The sequence below is a fragment of the Primulina tabacum genome, chromosome 1, assembly GCF_025594145.1.
Source record: "Primulina tabacum isolate GXHZ01 chromosome 1, ASM2559414v2, whole genome shotgun sequence".
Taxonomy (NCBI): domain Eukaryota; kingdom Viridiplantae; phylum Streptophyta; class Magnoliopsida; order Lamiales; family Gesneriaceae; genus Primulina; species Primulina tabacum.
Window position 1 is genome coordinate 49,452,769 of NC_134550.1, and position 12,816 is coordinate 49,465,584.

A 12,816-nucleotide genomic window follows, 5' to 3' on the forward strand; every position below is an offset into this window, starting at 1 on the left:
AATATGTGTTGATGTGTTCTTGAGATTTTATTGTTGCAGGCTTCGTTGGGGATCGACGGGTGATCGTTGCTGCGTCTAGGTATGCTTAATATGATGTTGGGTTGTTATTTGATATGTCGTTTAGTGTCGATAGGCAGTCGAGTACCTTAAAAGTCGTAGGAAACGTTTCGATGTCAATTGCCACGTTTTTGAATGATATGCGTCGTAGGGTGAACATCGTTGCTTTGGGAGTTTGTACGAATTGGTTTGGTGTTATGGCATGCTAGGATGGGTCTCGGGGTGTCGGTTCATGGTCCATACAATCGAGTCTAAAATGACAAACATTGCGTGTTCAGAATTTTCGTGAGTTTCCAATTACCGCAGGTACTCGGACCCTTTCACGGACCCTTACACGGGGCCCGTGCCTTTGCTCTCTTCAAAGTGTCTAATTTCCGAGGCTACACGGACCCCTAGACGGACCCTAGCACGGGGTCCGTGTCCCTTCTTCTTCCCGAGTCCTTCCTTTTGCGCACACACACGGACCCCCACACGGAGCAGAGCACGGGGTCCGTGCCTCCCTTTTTTCCCAAGACACACTTCACCGCATGGACACGGACCCGGAGCCGGACCTAGGCACGGGGTCCGTGTGCTTGTTATTTTGGGAAATATTTTTAGTATACTTTGGGGTTGGTGTCATGGTTCAGTTCAACGATTTACGAGGTCGAGACATGGGAACTTTAGAATGTCCTAAGGAAGTGATTAAGCTCGTAAGTAAGTGATATTTACGTCTAAGTTATGCAAGTTAAGCATGTCAATTCATGATTAGTATGTACAGCGACGGTCCCGATCGAAGTCCAACGAATCTCTCAACGCCAAATAAGTATGTTCGACGTGCAAAGAAAATATTTTAAAATTTTGAGTTATGCTAAATGTCTTGTGACCAATTTATGAATGGGTTTGGAAGTCGGTGAACGTGGCCGAGGACCTCTCCACCCTGTTAAATCATGAACGGGTTTAGATCGTGATTGGAAAGCGTTAAATCATGAACGTGGACCAATCAGCCCGTTAAATTATGAACGGAGATCTCATGTATGTGGCAGTGGATACGTCCCTGTCAGCCCAGTACTGTGGTTTATTCTGATCAGACGATTATGTTATGGGTCACTTGCTTTGAAACATTCTCTACGCAAAATTGTGAAGTTCGTGTATGTTCAAGTATGCGCAAGTATGCAAGCACGGTACGTTACATTTTGAATCCCAGTTACCGTTTGATTTTAGGAGTAAAGTTGTGATTAAGTTGAGGGAGAATTTTAAAAAGTTACCGTTGAGACTGTAATCGGCTGTTCTGAATTTATTTTACCGTTACTGTGCGACGTTTCTGGAAGATAATCTTACCGTTAAAGCATCTCTTACCCTCGCTCTCAATTTCACTGCGTAATTTGTAAATTCTCACAGTTTCGCCTCTTACTCTCTACAGATGGCAGATAATCAATTTGACCCATGAGATATTCGTAGTGAAACGGCAGCAAGCCGTGGTGTTCCTCCCTCTCCCTCAACACCACCAACAACACCATCAACAGCCCCTTCTACTGATAACCCTCTACAGATTGTGGTTGCTGATCCAGAGCCCATTCCACTGGAGGAAATTGCTCCAATAGAACCTGGAAATCCTTGGGATGCAGACAATCTGTGAGTCCCAGGGCCAAAGAGGGCGGGAGGTGATCGTCGGTGCCATGAGGTTGCACGGACAATGAGCGGCTCCTAACAGGCTTCTAGGTGGAGGGAACATGAATGAACCGATTCCACACCGGAATGAGAGGGATTCCGATACTTTTCAATGTAATGGACTGTACAGTTGAAGAGGGACATAAGCACGCTGGAAAGACTCGTCTTGGTACAGTGAGGACAATCGTCAAATCTATGGTATTACACAATCCGCCTGATTATGAGGCTTATCGACGGGCCTTTCCCCCATGACCTCCAAATTATCGGAGACGCTCAAAGCGACAGGCAGGATACAGTCCCGATTTTTCTGCTCCTAAGAAACCACGCATGGCCACCTATTTCACACTCGATCCGGATTTTTCATCGAGGGACGACTCCAATGATGAAAACTTCGAGTTGGTTGCTCGAAAGAAGTCTAATGTCACTCAAAAGGCATCCGCCTCCGTGTCTACCTCTGTTGTCCCATCTGCGAAATCTCCTGATCCTCCGCAAGAGGTATGCTTTTCATCTGAGGATGAAAAATCTCTGGCTGATTTTCTGAACAGCTTGCGAGACACCAAGAAGGGAAAGGGCTCGGTACCAGAAACTTCCGAGAGGGTGCCACCAGAATCCGAGTCTATGTCTGAAGTAGAGAACTCTGATGAAAGCTCAGAACGATTAGCTGAGTCTGTGGAAGATGTTGAAGCAACTGAGCACGGTGTTGAGACAGTGTTTGACAACCCTGATTCGGAGTACTACGATCTTACTACTTCTTTCTCCTCCAAATTTACTCTAAGTCTGGTGTGGTTCAATGGTGCCTGTATACACACAGAGAATTCTTTGAGGAACGAAATATTGATTTTGAAGCATACGGGAAATACAACTTGACCACCTTCCTCCAGTCCCGAAGGTTAAGTTCAACGGTCAATTCAGTTATGCCATATGCTCGGAAACCAATCCTGGAATTCTACTGTAATCTGACCTCTAGTGTTGGAGATGGTAGATCTGCAAAGTATGGGAGGGTATTTGTCCGAGACACCATCTATGATTTCTCTCCCCACATCATAAATAAGTTCTACAACACTCCTGAGGCCGATGATGAGGATGATCTCCCACACATTGACGACAATACTTCTGTTCTAATGGGGGGACTCATCACGCAATTTCCAAGCCGCCCAAAGCGTCTTGCAGCGGCAAATTTGACATCATTTTACTCTATCCTTCACAAGATTGCAATTCGCAACTGGACTCCCTCATCCAACACAACTGTGGTTACAAGACCACAAGCGATTACCATGTTTGCCATTGGCATGGGCCGCAACTTTAATGTTGGGCAATTGGTGTTCACCATTTTCCTTCAATTTGCAGAAGGAGAAATGAAATCCACAAAGCTCCCATTTCCCTCTTTGATTTGGAATCCTGGAGTCTCATGGATTTGTTAAAGAAGCTGAGGAACAGTTGATAGACGTTGGGGAATCACTCAAAATTTCCCCAGCCTACGTTAAAGGGAATAGAATTTTAGATCTCCCCTGGTCTGCTACAGGTGCTGACCCGATGGTTGGGAACAATGCTCCTTCGTCTGCTACTGGTGTTGCCCCTGGTGTTGGCAACACTGCACCCTCTTCATCATTCGTCCCTGAAGGATTTATATTGATTACCACTTCAGAGGTCCAAGCACAAATTGCGTTTGGACTCAAGCAAATTCAACAAGCACATGACACTATTACCTCTGCCCTTCAGCAGATTACTCAGGCCAAGACCACCATTGCCTATCATGAAAATCTGATCGCTGACTATCGGCTGCTTCTTGAGGTTGAATTGCTTTCTGGTCAAAAAGGGGGAGATCGTCCTGCTGGGGATAACATGGGAGATGGAGATACTGCTGGGGATGACACTGCTGTGGACTGAGTTTTTCTTTCTTTTCTTTTTCTTGCTCTTGTGTTTTCTCTATCATTGTTCTAGCTGCTTAATTCCTTGTGGTTTATTTCTTGCTCCCTTGCGCTTGAGTAATGCAATTATATTTTTCTTAAATCCAACTGATTATGTGTTATGTGATCGTGTTGACAACACTGTCAACAACATCAATAAACTACCGCGTTCAATTCAGGGGGAGATGCAACTTTATAACTCAGGGGGAGCTATACGCTAAAAACTCGGGGAGAGATTATTTTTGGAAGTTTTGTCCAGAAATGTAAAAAGGGAAAGATTGAAAGAAATATTGTATTCCTATTTAATCTATACTCCATTTAAATGAGATATTACGATTTTGCATTTCTAGACTAATCTAAAGTGATTATATGATAAGATATATTCCATGTATTTGAATTAAAGACTTATCTCTAAGATTTGATATCTTAGCCTAAAATAGAGATAAATTCCTAATAAACTGTTTATTTTCCTTGTTGACAGGGTCTTGAGTATCTATGGAAAGAGATTGAGAAAAAGAAAAGAGATATATAAAAAGGGAATAAGGAGAGAAGAAGTGGGGAGACAATCACAACTGAGAAAAAGAGCATTGTTGTAGGACCTTCCTCGGAGTTGAAGATTTCGGCGTAAAGTCTTTTGTGTGATTGACTCACGTCACAACCATGTTGCAGATCGGTGTTTCCAACACTCAAAAACAACACTAACGTAAAGTGTTAATCGAAGAGTGGTTTCGATTAGTTTCAAGCAATACGTTTTTACTTTATACATCTAGTTTTTATGTGATTAGTTTCGATGCATCTTTAGTTCCTTGGAGTGTCAAGGAATCTGGTTTTGTTATTCTCACTAGGATTGTTTTGGTGTAAACGTTTTCACATAATTTTTCTAGTGAATTTTTGACATGAGACATCACACAAGTATTCGTACTTGTGCATGATTTAAAGTTTGGTTTCTGCTTATTTATTGCAATTATACATGTTTAAGTAACAAATAATTTCCGCTGTAGTGCTGTGTACCGGTGTTAAAAACACCTTAGCACAACACCAAAATTTTGATATATCAATTACTGCATATTTTTTGTAAGTTTATTAGCAACATCACTTTCAATATATATTAGCATTTGAAATTGATACCATCAATATGTTTAATGGTATTCTTGTTAGCATTTTCTATATCCTTGTCCTGTTTTTGGTAATTTAATTAAATCTCTCTCATTTTTTTATATCTCAATGTCATAGAAGGAAGTATCCTGACGCATATGTTGCGTAACAGTACTGTCTGTTTTTCTTAAATAAAATTTATCTTTCAATTAAAATAATAAGGTAAAATGATTGGGACAACATAGTAAACACTAAATTTGCGGGAAAAAAAGGAAGGGTAAGAAAAATAGATAAATTTTTTTTAAAAAAAGTAATCCAACCAATTTGTTCGTCTACTACTGCCCTCAACAGGAGTGAGAATGTAAATGAATTAAGTCGTTTGTGGAGTGAAAATATAAATGAACTGAGTCGTTTGTAAGCTATTGAGAACTCGATTTCATAAAAGATTATTTGAACTTATTTAATGAGGCTCGTTAAGATAAATGAATCAAACTCAAGCTTTACAATATTTGGTTTGTTAGCATGTAAATATGTTTGTTAGTAGACTCATGAGTTAGTTCTTAGATTAAAAAATAATAGTTTTGGTATTTGATTTATAGATTTTACACTTTTATTTATGATAATAAATTTATTTATAATAAAAAATTACAAATTTAAATAAAAATATTTATTTTCTCTAAATATATTTATTTTAGTTTTAAATTAATATTTAAATTTATAATTTATATTTCTTAAACTCATTTAGCTCTTGAATAAGCTCACGAGCCATGAATAAATTTTTAAATAAAGTTTGAGTTCAGCTTGATTATAAATTAGTCAAACTTAAGCATTCAAGATTTCAGTTCGGTTCGATCATAAACAAGTCAAACTCATTAATTCAATAGTTCATCTCAGCTTGATTGTATCCGTAAATAAAATATGGAGATGAAAAAAACCAGACTGGTTCGATTTATGACAAAAACTCAAACAAACAAATATTTTGCAATTTTGAAAAATTGCAAAAAAAAAAAAAAAACAAATCAAATCAAACCGTTAATAATTAAAAATCTAATCGAACTTAGGTTCAGTCTGTTTGAATGATCAATCTAAATTTTTAAATATTTTAAAACATAATTTAAATTTATTAACCTGCAAATATAAATGGATAAATATCAACATGCAGACATATATTAAACAATTTAACATTATAATGTATGATATGACATAACGAATTTCTTCTTAAAAAATTGGTTTGATTGATTTAAAAATCAATCTGAACCATAGTCGATTAAAAATCAATCCAAATCAGCAGTTTTGTTGTGCTTTCTAGTTTGTCTTGACTTCTGCTAACCCATTGTTTAATTTTTGACATTTATTTCTCAGTACGATGGTGGGTACAATTGAGTCGAGTCGAGTCGAGTTGAGCTCGAGTATCATACTACTCGACTCCACTTGAAAAAAAATTAAAACAATCGAACTCGAGCTTGACTCGACTCGACTCGATTCAAGTATTAATTTTCGAGCTCGACTCGTACATACCGAGTTACTCGGGCTCGAAAAACTCGATTTCGATTTTATTTTAATTTTAAATATATATGTGTGTGTAATTGAGTAGCTCGTGCTCGAGCTCGAGTGTTTGCATTCCTGGATATGATTGACATCAGCTTACTTTGTAAACTTTTTTTCTAAAAAAATCACTAAAAATTTTAAAAAACTCAAAACACGAAAGTTATAGTCACTCAGAATAGATTTACAACGACACATATGATTCACCCGATTTGGGGTTCAAATGTGTAAGTTACAGAATTTCTTAAATGGCCTCCTGCAAAGCCTTAAATTAAGTTGGTTTATCAAATTAGCTTAAATTCCAAATATAACCTTTTAAACTTTTTCCCCTTCTTTTACAATAATTTTTTCCCATGTTTCCCTGTCAATTGCAAGAATTTGTGTGAAACGTTCTCACGGGTCGTGTTTTGTGAGATGAATTTCTTATTTGGGTCATCCATGAAAAAGTATTACTTTTTATGTTAAGAGTATTACTTTTTATTGTGAATATCGGAAGGGTTGACATGTCTCACGGATAAAGATTCGCGAGACCGTCTCACAAAAGATCTACTCACTATCAATTTCACATTAAGTTTGCTCACAATCCTATGTATTGGCAGATAATGAGTTTGTTTACGCCAATAAAAACAAAATTCCTTTCTGCCTTTTTATTCATGCATAAGCAGTCCATTTTTATTTCTACCGGAGAAGGAAGGAAAAAGAAAACTTCAAATTCCCACATTTATTTATATACATAACATATTTTTTAACATACGAAAGCCTAATTAAAGCTCGGGAATTAAGTATATATTAAGTTATTGTAATTCGGATCTACAATTTATCATTTAAAAAAAAAAACATTAGCGACGGTGTCGCTCAAACCGTCGCTAAAAGCTTAAAGCGACGATTTTAACGATGGTTTGGCGGTCCGTAACAGAAGTTAACCGTCGCTAAAAGTTTAAAGCGACGGTTTTAACGACGGTTTGACGGTCCGTAACAGAAGTTAGCGTCGCTTTCTCAAAGCGACGGTTTTTCAACTCCCGTCGCATGTAGCGACGGTTTTGTTGAAGAAGACAGTCGCTCATTAGCGACAGTTCATATGCCGACCGTCGCTAATGTAAGCGACGGTTATATGAAAACCGTCGCTAATGTAAACGACGGTTTTCGAAAACCGTCGCTATATTAAGCGACGGATTTTCAAAAACCGTCGCTATATTAATCGGCGGTTTTTTAATAAAACCGTCGCTTAATGTAGCGACAGTGTGTAATGAAAGTCGCACCTGATGTGCGCGAAGATATTAAATTTACGCAAAAAATAATGTATTAAATTTACACAAATAAACTAATACGCAAAAATTAAAATCATGTATTAAATTTTCTGTAAAAAAAAAAAGCTTTAAAACCTGATGTGAGCGAAGATATGCAGTTTCACGTAACGCTGGAAGATCGCTTAAGAAAAATGTTCGCGAACCTCGGTATATATAGAATCATAGCGACGGTCTTCGATAAAACCGTCGCTAGTTGCGACAGACATATCTTTAACCGTCGCCAATAGCGACGGCTTTTTCACAAACCGTCGCCGATCTAGATCGGCAACGTTTTATACTTAACCGTTGCCGTATATTGCGACGGGTTGTATTATACTGTCGCACATGCGGCAACGGGTTTAAATATATATGTCGCCCAAGACGACGGTTAAAAAACCCATCGCACAACTTTGCGACGGTTTAGTGAAACTGTCGCAATATTAGCGACAGTTGTCCAAAAAACTGTCGCTAAAATAGCGACGGTTGACGATTTATCGTTGCTAAAAAAGCGACGGTTTTTAGTACACCGTCGCTTATTTTGATTAGCGACGGGTTTATTAAAAAGTTTATCAAACAATTGCAATATTAGCGACATTTTATATTAAACTGTCGCTACAGTGGCGACGGTTGACAATAAACCGTTGCTAAAAAAGCTACGGTTTTTAGTAAACCGTCGCTTATTTTGAATAGCGACGGTGTTATTAAAAACCGTCGCATAAAATTGCGAGGATTTATTAAACAGTCGCAATATTAGCGACAGTTTTGAATGGAAATAAGATTTCGATTTTAAATTATATATTTTATTTATTTTCCTAATAGAATTTTTTTTGTTGATTTGATTGAGCAAATATTTAATATGATTTTGTCTTCCTTAGATAATGAGATCTTAATTCAAGAGATATGATATTAGTGTTTAAAAAGAGTTTATTCCTAATAAAACTCTCACTTTCCATGTATTTTAGGTTTCCTTGTGGAGATATGATTCTTCACCTATAAATAAGAGATAAAGCTCATTGATAAAGGCTGCGTCAATATCGACCATACAAACACACACGTAGCAGAAATTTGCAGAGTAAAATTATTCTCGAAGCCGTTGCTGTTTGGAGTGGTGATTCCCGTGTTGCGCTGAATGTTGCAAACATCTATAGACAACATCCATAACGATGTTGACTGATGATTGGATCTAGTTGATAGTGGTTTCCGGGATCAAGTTTTTGCTTTCTTGATTACGTTTATTTTTTGTTTTGGTTATTTATTTTAGAGAGCTTTTATTTTCTCAACTTGTTGAGGAAATTGATTTTGATACAATCACTAGTGATAGGTTTTTTGTATAAACATTGTGGTTTTCTAGTGATTAATTTTTGCCATAAGGCACCGCACAAGTATAATGTTCCGCTGCATGGTGTCCGAGATGTTGTAACATCTGGAACAACACATAATTCTGACAAAGCACAAATTTACTATTTCACATCGTATACTGATATTTTTATTAATTTTGATATCTTTCGGACAAAATAATCCTAACAAGTGGTATCAGAGCTGACTCTTGATATACTAAGTGCTGATTCTGATTTTTGTTTTTGTTTGACAGAACTAATCCAATGGACAATTCATTTGCAAGCACAGCACTTCGACCACCAGTTCTAGATGGTACCAATTACAGCCTATGGAAGGTCAAAATAAGATACTACATAAAATCTCTAGATGAACGGGCATGGCAGCGTGTCATCAATGGATGGACTCCACCAGTCATGATAGATCAAGAGGGTGACAAATGGCCAAAGCCTGAAACTGACTGGACTGCTGATGAAGTGCAAAATTCGAACCACAACTCAAAGGCTTTGAATGCTATATTCACATCGGTTGGCATGAACATGTTCAGTTTAATCACAAACTGTACTTCGGCTAAAAGTGCATGGGATATTCTCCAAAGTCACTGTGAAGGGTCTGAGAGTGTGCGACGAACCAGATTAAGGAAGCTTACTTCCAAATTCGAGATGAACTTGGACATGCAGAAGAAGGATAAAGAGAAGACAATTGCACTCCAAGCTTCAAATGACTCCTGTAATGAACTCCTTCAAATATCTCAAGAAGTCAATGATTCTGATCTCTGCGAGGATTCTATCTCCTTTATCACAAAAAAAATTGGTGATTACTTGAAAAGAATCCGAGATAAGAAGAAGGAAGCACAACCATCTAAATTTCCTAGCTTTCCTGCACCTGAAAAGTCACAAAAGTACCCTGCCAAGCAACAATTTCAGCCACGAAATGAAGGCAATGGACAATACAATCCAAAAAGGTATGATTCGGTGCAGTGTAGAGAGTGCAAGGGCTTTGGAGACTATGCCAATGAATGTGCTAACCGATTGCGAAAAAACAAAGGCTACAATGTGTCTCTAAGCGATGAAGAATCCGATGTTGAGGAGAAATCCACTGATGAAGAAAGTCAAACCTCCTTGACTGCACTATTTACAGAAAATCGCTGGCTGCAGATGAATCCTTTAGGTGTTGCCCTAGGTGTTGCCACACCTGGCCGCAACATCTGCAAAAATTCAGTATGTTTGAAATCCACAACTTCTGGAAATTTGAGTGGAGATGATGAATCAGAAGCTGATTATGAAGAACTCACTCTTGAGAGTGTGCAAAAGCTTTATGAAGAGCTGTTTGAAAATTGGACCAAAAGAAACAAGTTAAACTCAAGTCTCATGAAGGAGAACGTTGAACTAAAAGCCGTAGTTGCCAAACTTGAAGTAATTTTGAGCAAAAAGGATTTGGAACTTGGTAAGACCAAAGAAGAACTTCAAAAGGCAACTGAAACCTTGTCCAAGTTTAATTCAAGCACATCCAAGCTTGAATCCATACTTTTGATGCGAAGAGATGACAAGAAAGGCTTAGGGTTCAAAGACAGTATGTTTGAAATAGGTAAATCTTCCAAGTCTACTGTTTTTCTGAAGGAAAAAGCTGATACATCTCCACAACCACAATCCAATTCACCAATCAAAAGCTCTTCATTAAAAAGACAACATGCTGCACCAATTTCTAAGAAACGAAAACACAGGTATGTATGTCATTACTGCTTTAGGCCTGGTCATATCAGGTCCTACTGTTTTAAACTCAGGGATGATCGCAAGAATCAAAAGTCGAGTCGGATGTTGCCCCGAATGTTGTCCAATATTTCCCGCAACACCTCCCACCATCGACCTACAGTAAGACAAATTTGGGTACCAAAGGTAAAAACACACTGTAAAGTTGTCTATACCTCGTTAAAAACTAACACTGCAGGTCATTGGTACTTTGATAGTGGAAGCTCGTGCCACATGACTGGATCACGAGAATGTCTCACCGATTATGTTGAACAAAAAGGTGGCAAAGTTACATATGGAGGGGGAGCTAAGGGAAAAATTGTTGGAAAGGATACTTTGAAAGTTGAAGGACTACCAAAGCTCCACAATGTGCTTCATGTTGAAGGATTAAATTCAAATTTGATAAGCATAAGCCAATTGTGTGATGATAATTTGCATGTTAAGTTTGATAAACATACTTGTGAAGTTTTTGATGAATCTAACAAGTGCATTATGACAGGTTCAAGGTCTTCGGATAATTTCTATGAAATAGGTGAGGAACTTTTGTGCAAACATGTGCAAATCACCGAACTTGACCTTTGGCATCAAAAACTCGGACATGCAAATTTCAAAACCTTGAAGAACTTGAGCAAGTACGATGCAGTACGAGGTATGTCTAATCTTTCATCTGGAATATCATATGTGTGCGGAGATTGTCAAAAAGGAAAACAGACGCGCGTGTCGCACCCAGTGTTGCCAACATCTGGGATAACATGCTGTCTGGAATTACTGCACATGGATCTTATGGGTCCCATGGAATTACTGCACATGGATCTCACGGTTTTCATGGGTGAGCTTCATTAAGGAGAAATCGGACACTTATGATGTGTTTAAACAATTGCTCACAAGAATCTAAAACTTCCATAATTTAAAGGTGAGAAGGATCAGAACTGATCATGGTAAAGAATTTGAAAACATATCCTTCTCATCCTTCTGTGATAGGAAAGATATTTCACACGAATTATCAGCACCAAAAACCCCACAGCAAAATGGCATTGCTGAACGCAAGAACAAGGCTATGCAAGAAATGGCAAGGGTGATGCTAGCTTCAAAGAATATTTCAAAGCGTTTTTGGGCAGAAGCCCTTAATACAGCATGCCATATTTCGAATATGGTCTATTTAAGAAATGGTTCAACCATGACTTCTTATGAAATCATAATGGGAAAGAAGCCTAACCTTAAATATTTTCATGTTTTTGGTTGTGTATGTTACACTTTGAATGACAGGGATCAACTTGCAAAGTTTGATTCAAAGAGCGACAAGTGTTTGTTTTTGGGATATGCCACTAATAGTCGAGCTTATCGCATGTTTAATCTAAGAACTAGGACTATTATGGAATCCATTAATGTGGTGTTTGATGATTGTGCAGATCTCAAGAGGAAAACTGCTGAAGATGACGTTGAAGACCTTCTGGGCAATCCAATCTCACTGGAAAATGCAGATGTTGCCCCAGATGTTGCAACATCAACATCTGGCACAACATGTGACACTTAAGACACTGAATCTGAAGAACCGCATTGCGATGATGATACAGTAGATGATGGATCGTGTATTCCAAGCAAAATTCAGAAAAATCATCCATCATCTCAAATAATTGGAAACATGCGTGGAGATGTTCAAACTCGGAAGAAAGAAAAGATTGATTACCGAAAAATGGCTGGACTGATTTGCATGAGTTCTACTTACTCACATGTTAGATTTTCATGTTTTATATCCAATATTGAGCCTAAAAATGTTGATGAAGCTTTGAAAGATGAGTTTTGGATTAATGCTATGCATGATGAGCTTGAGCAATTTGTTCGAAATGATGCGTGGGACTTGGTTCCACCTCCTGACCATGGTAACATAATTGGTACAAAATGGATTTTCAAAAATAAACCCGATGAGTCTAGAAACATCATTAAAAACAAAGCAAGATTGGTTGCTCAAGGGTACACACACGTTGAGGGGGTTGATTTTGATAAGACCTTTGCTCCTGTAGCCCGTATTGAGTCAGTCAGACTACTACTATCCGTTGCATGCTACATGAAAATCAAACTTTTTCAAATGGATGTCAAAAGTGCATTTTTAAATGGTATTTTGAGTGAGGAAGTATATGTTAGACAACCTAAGGGTTTTGAGGATTCACACCATTTGGATCATGTCTACAAGTTGAA

The 12,816-nt window shown here is 38.1% G+C and overlaps 1 protein-coding gene across 1 annotated transcript; it reads left to right on the plus strand.

The window, feature by feature from the left end:
* Positions 1-9,138: 9,138 nt before the first annotated feature.
* Positions 9,139-12,154, plus strand: LOC142511387 (uncharacterized). The gene is made up of 5 exons (XM_075619645.1): positions 9,139-10,042; positions 10,094-10,318; positions 10,820-10,989; positions 11,107-11,439; positions 11,534-12,154. The coding sequence occupies exons 1-5, from the start codon at positions 9,139-9,141 to the stop codon at positions 12,152-12,154; spliced, it is 2,253 nt and encodes a 750-aa protein (XP_075475760.1).
* The last annotated feature ends 662 nt before the right edge of the window (positions 12,155-12,816 follow it).

What these genes read in the sequence shown, in the direction of transcription:
- LOC142511387 (XM_075619645.1), top strand. Translation starts at nt 9,139, where the DNA reads ATGGACAATTCATTTGCAAGCACAGCACTTCGACCACCAGTTCTAGAT. An exon ending in CAAAAAGGATTTGGAACTTG is followed by an intron (nt 10,319 to 10,819) that starts GTAAGACCAAAG and finishes CTAACACTGCAG; the next exon opens with GTCATTGGTACTTTGATAGT. An exon ending in GACTACCAAAGCTCCACAAT is followed by an intron (nt 10,990 to 11,106) that starts GTGCTTCATGTT and finishes GAATCTAACAAG; the next exon opens with TGCATTATGACAGGTTCAAG.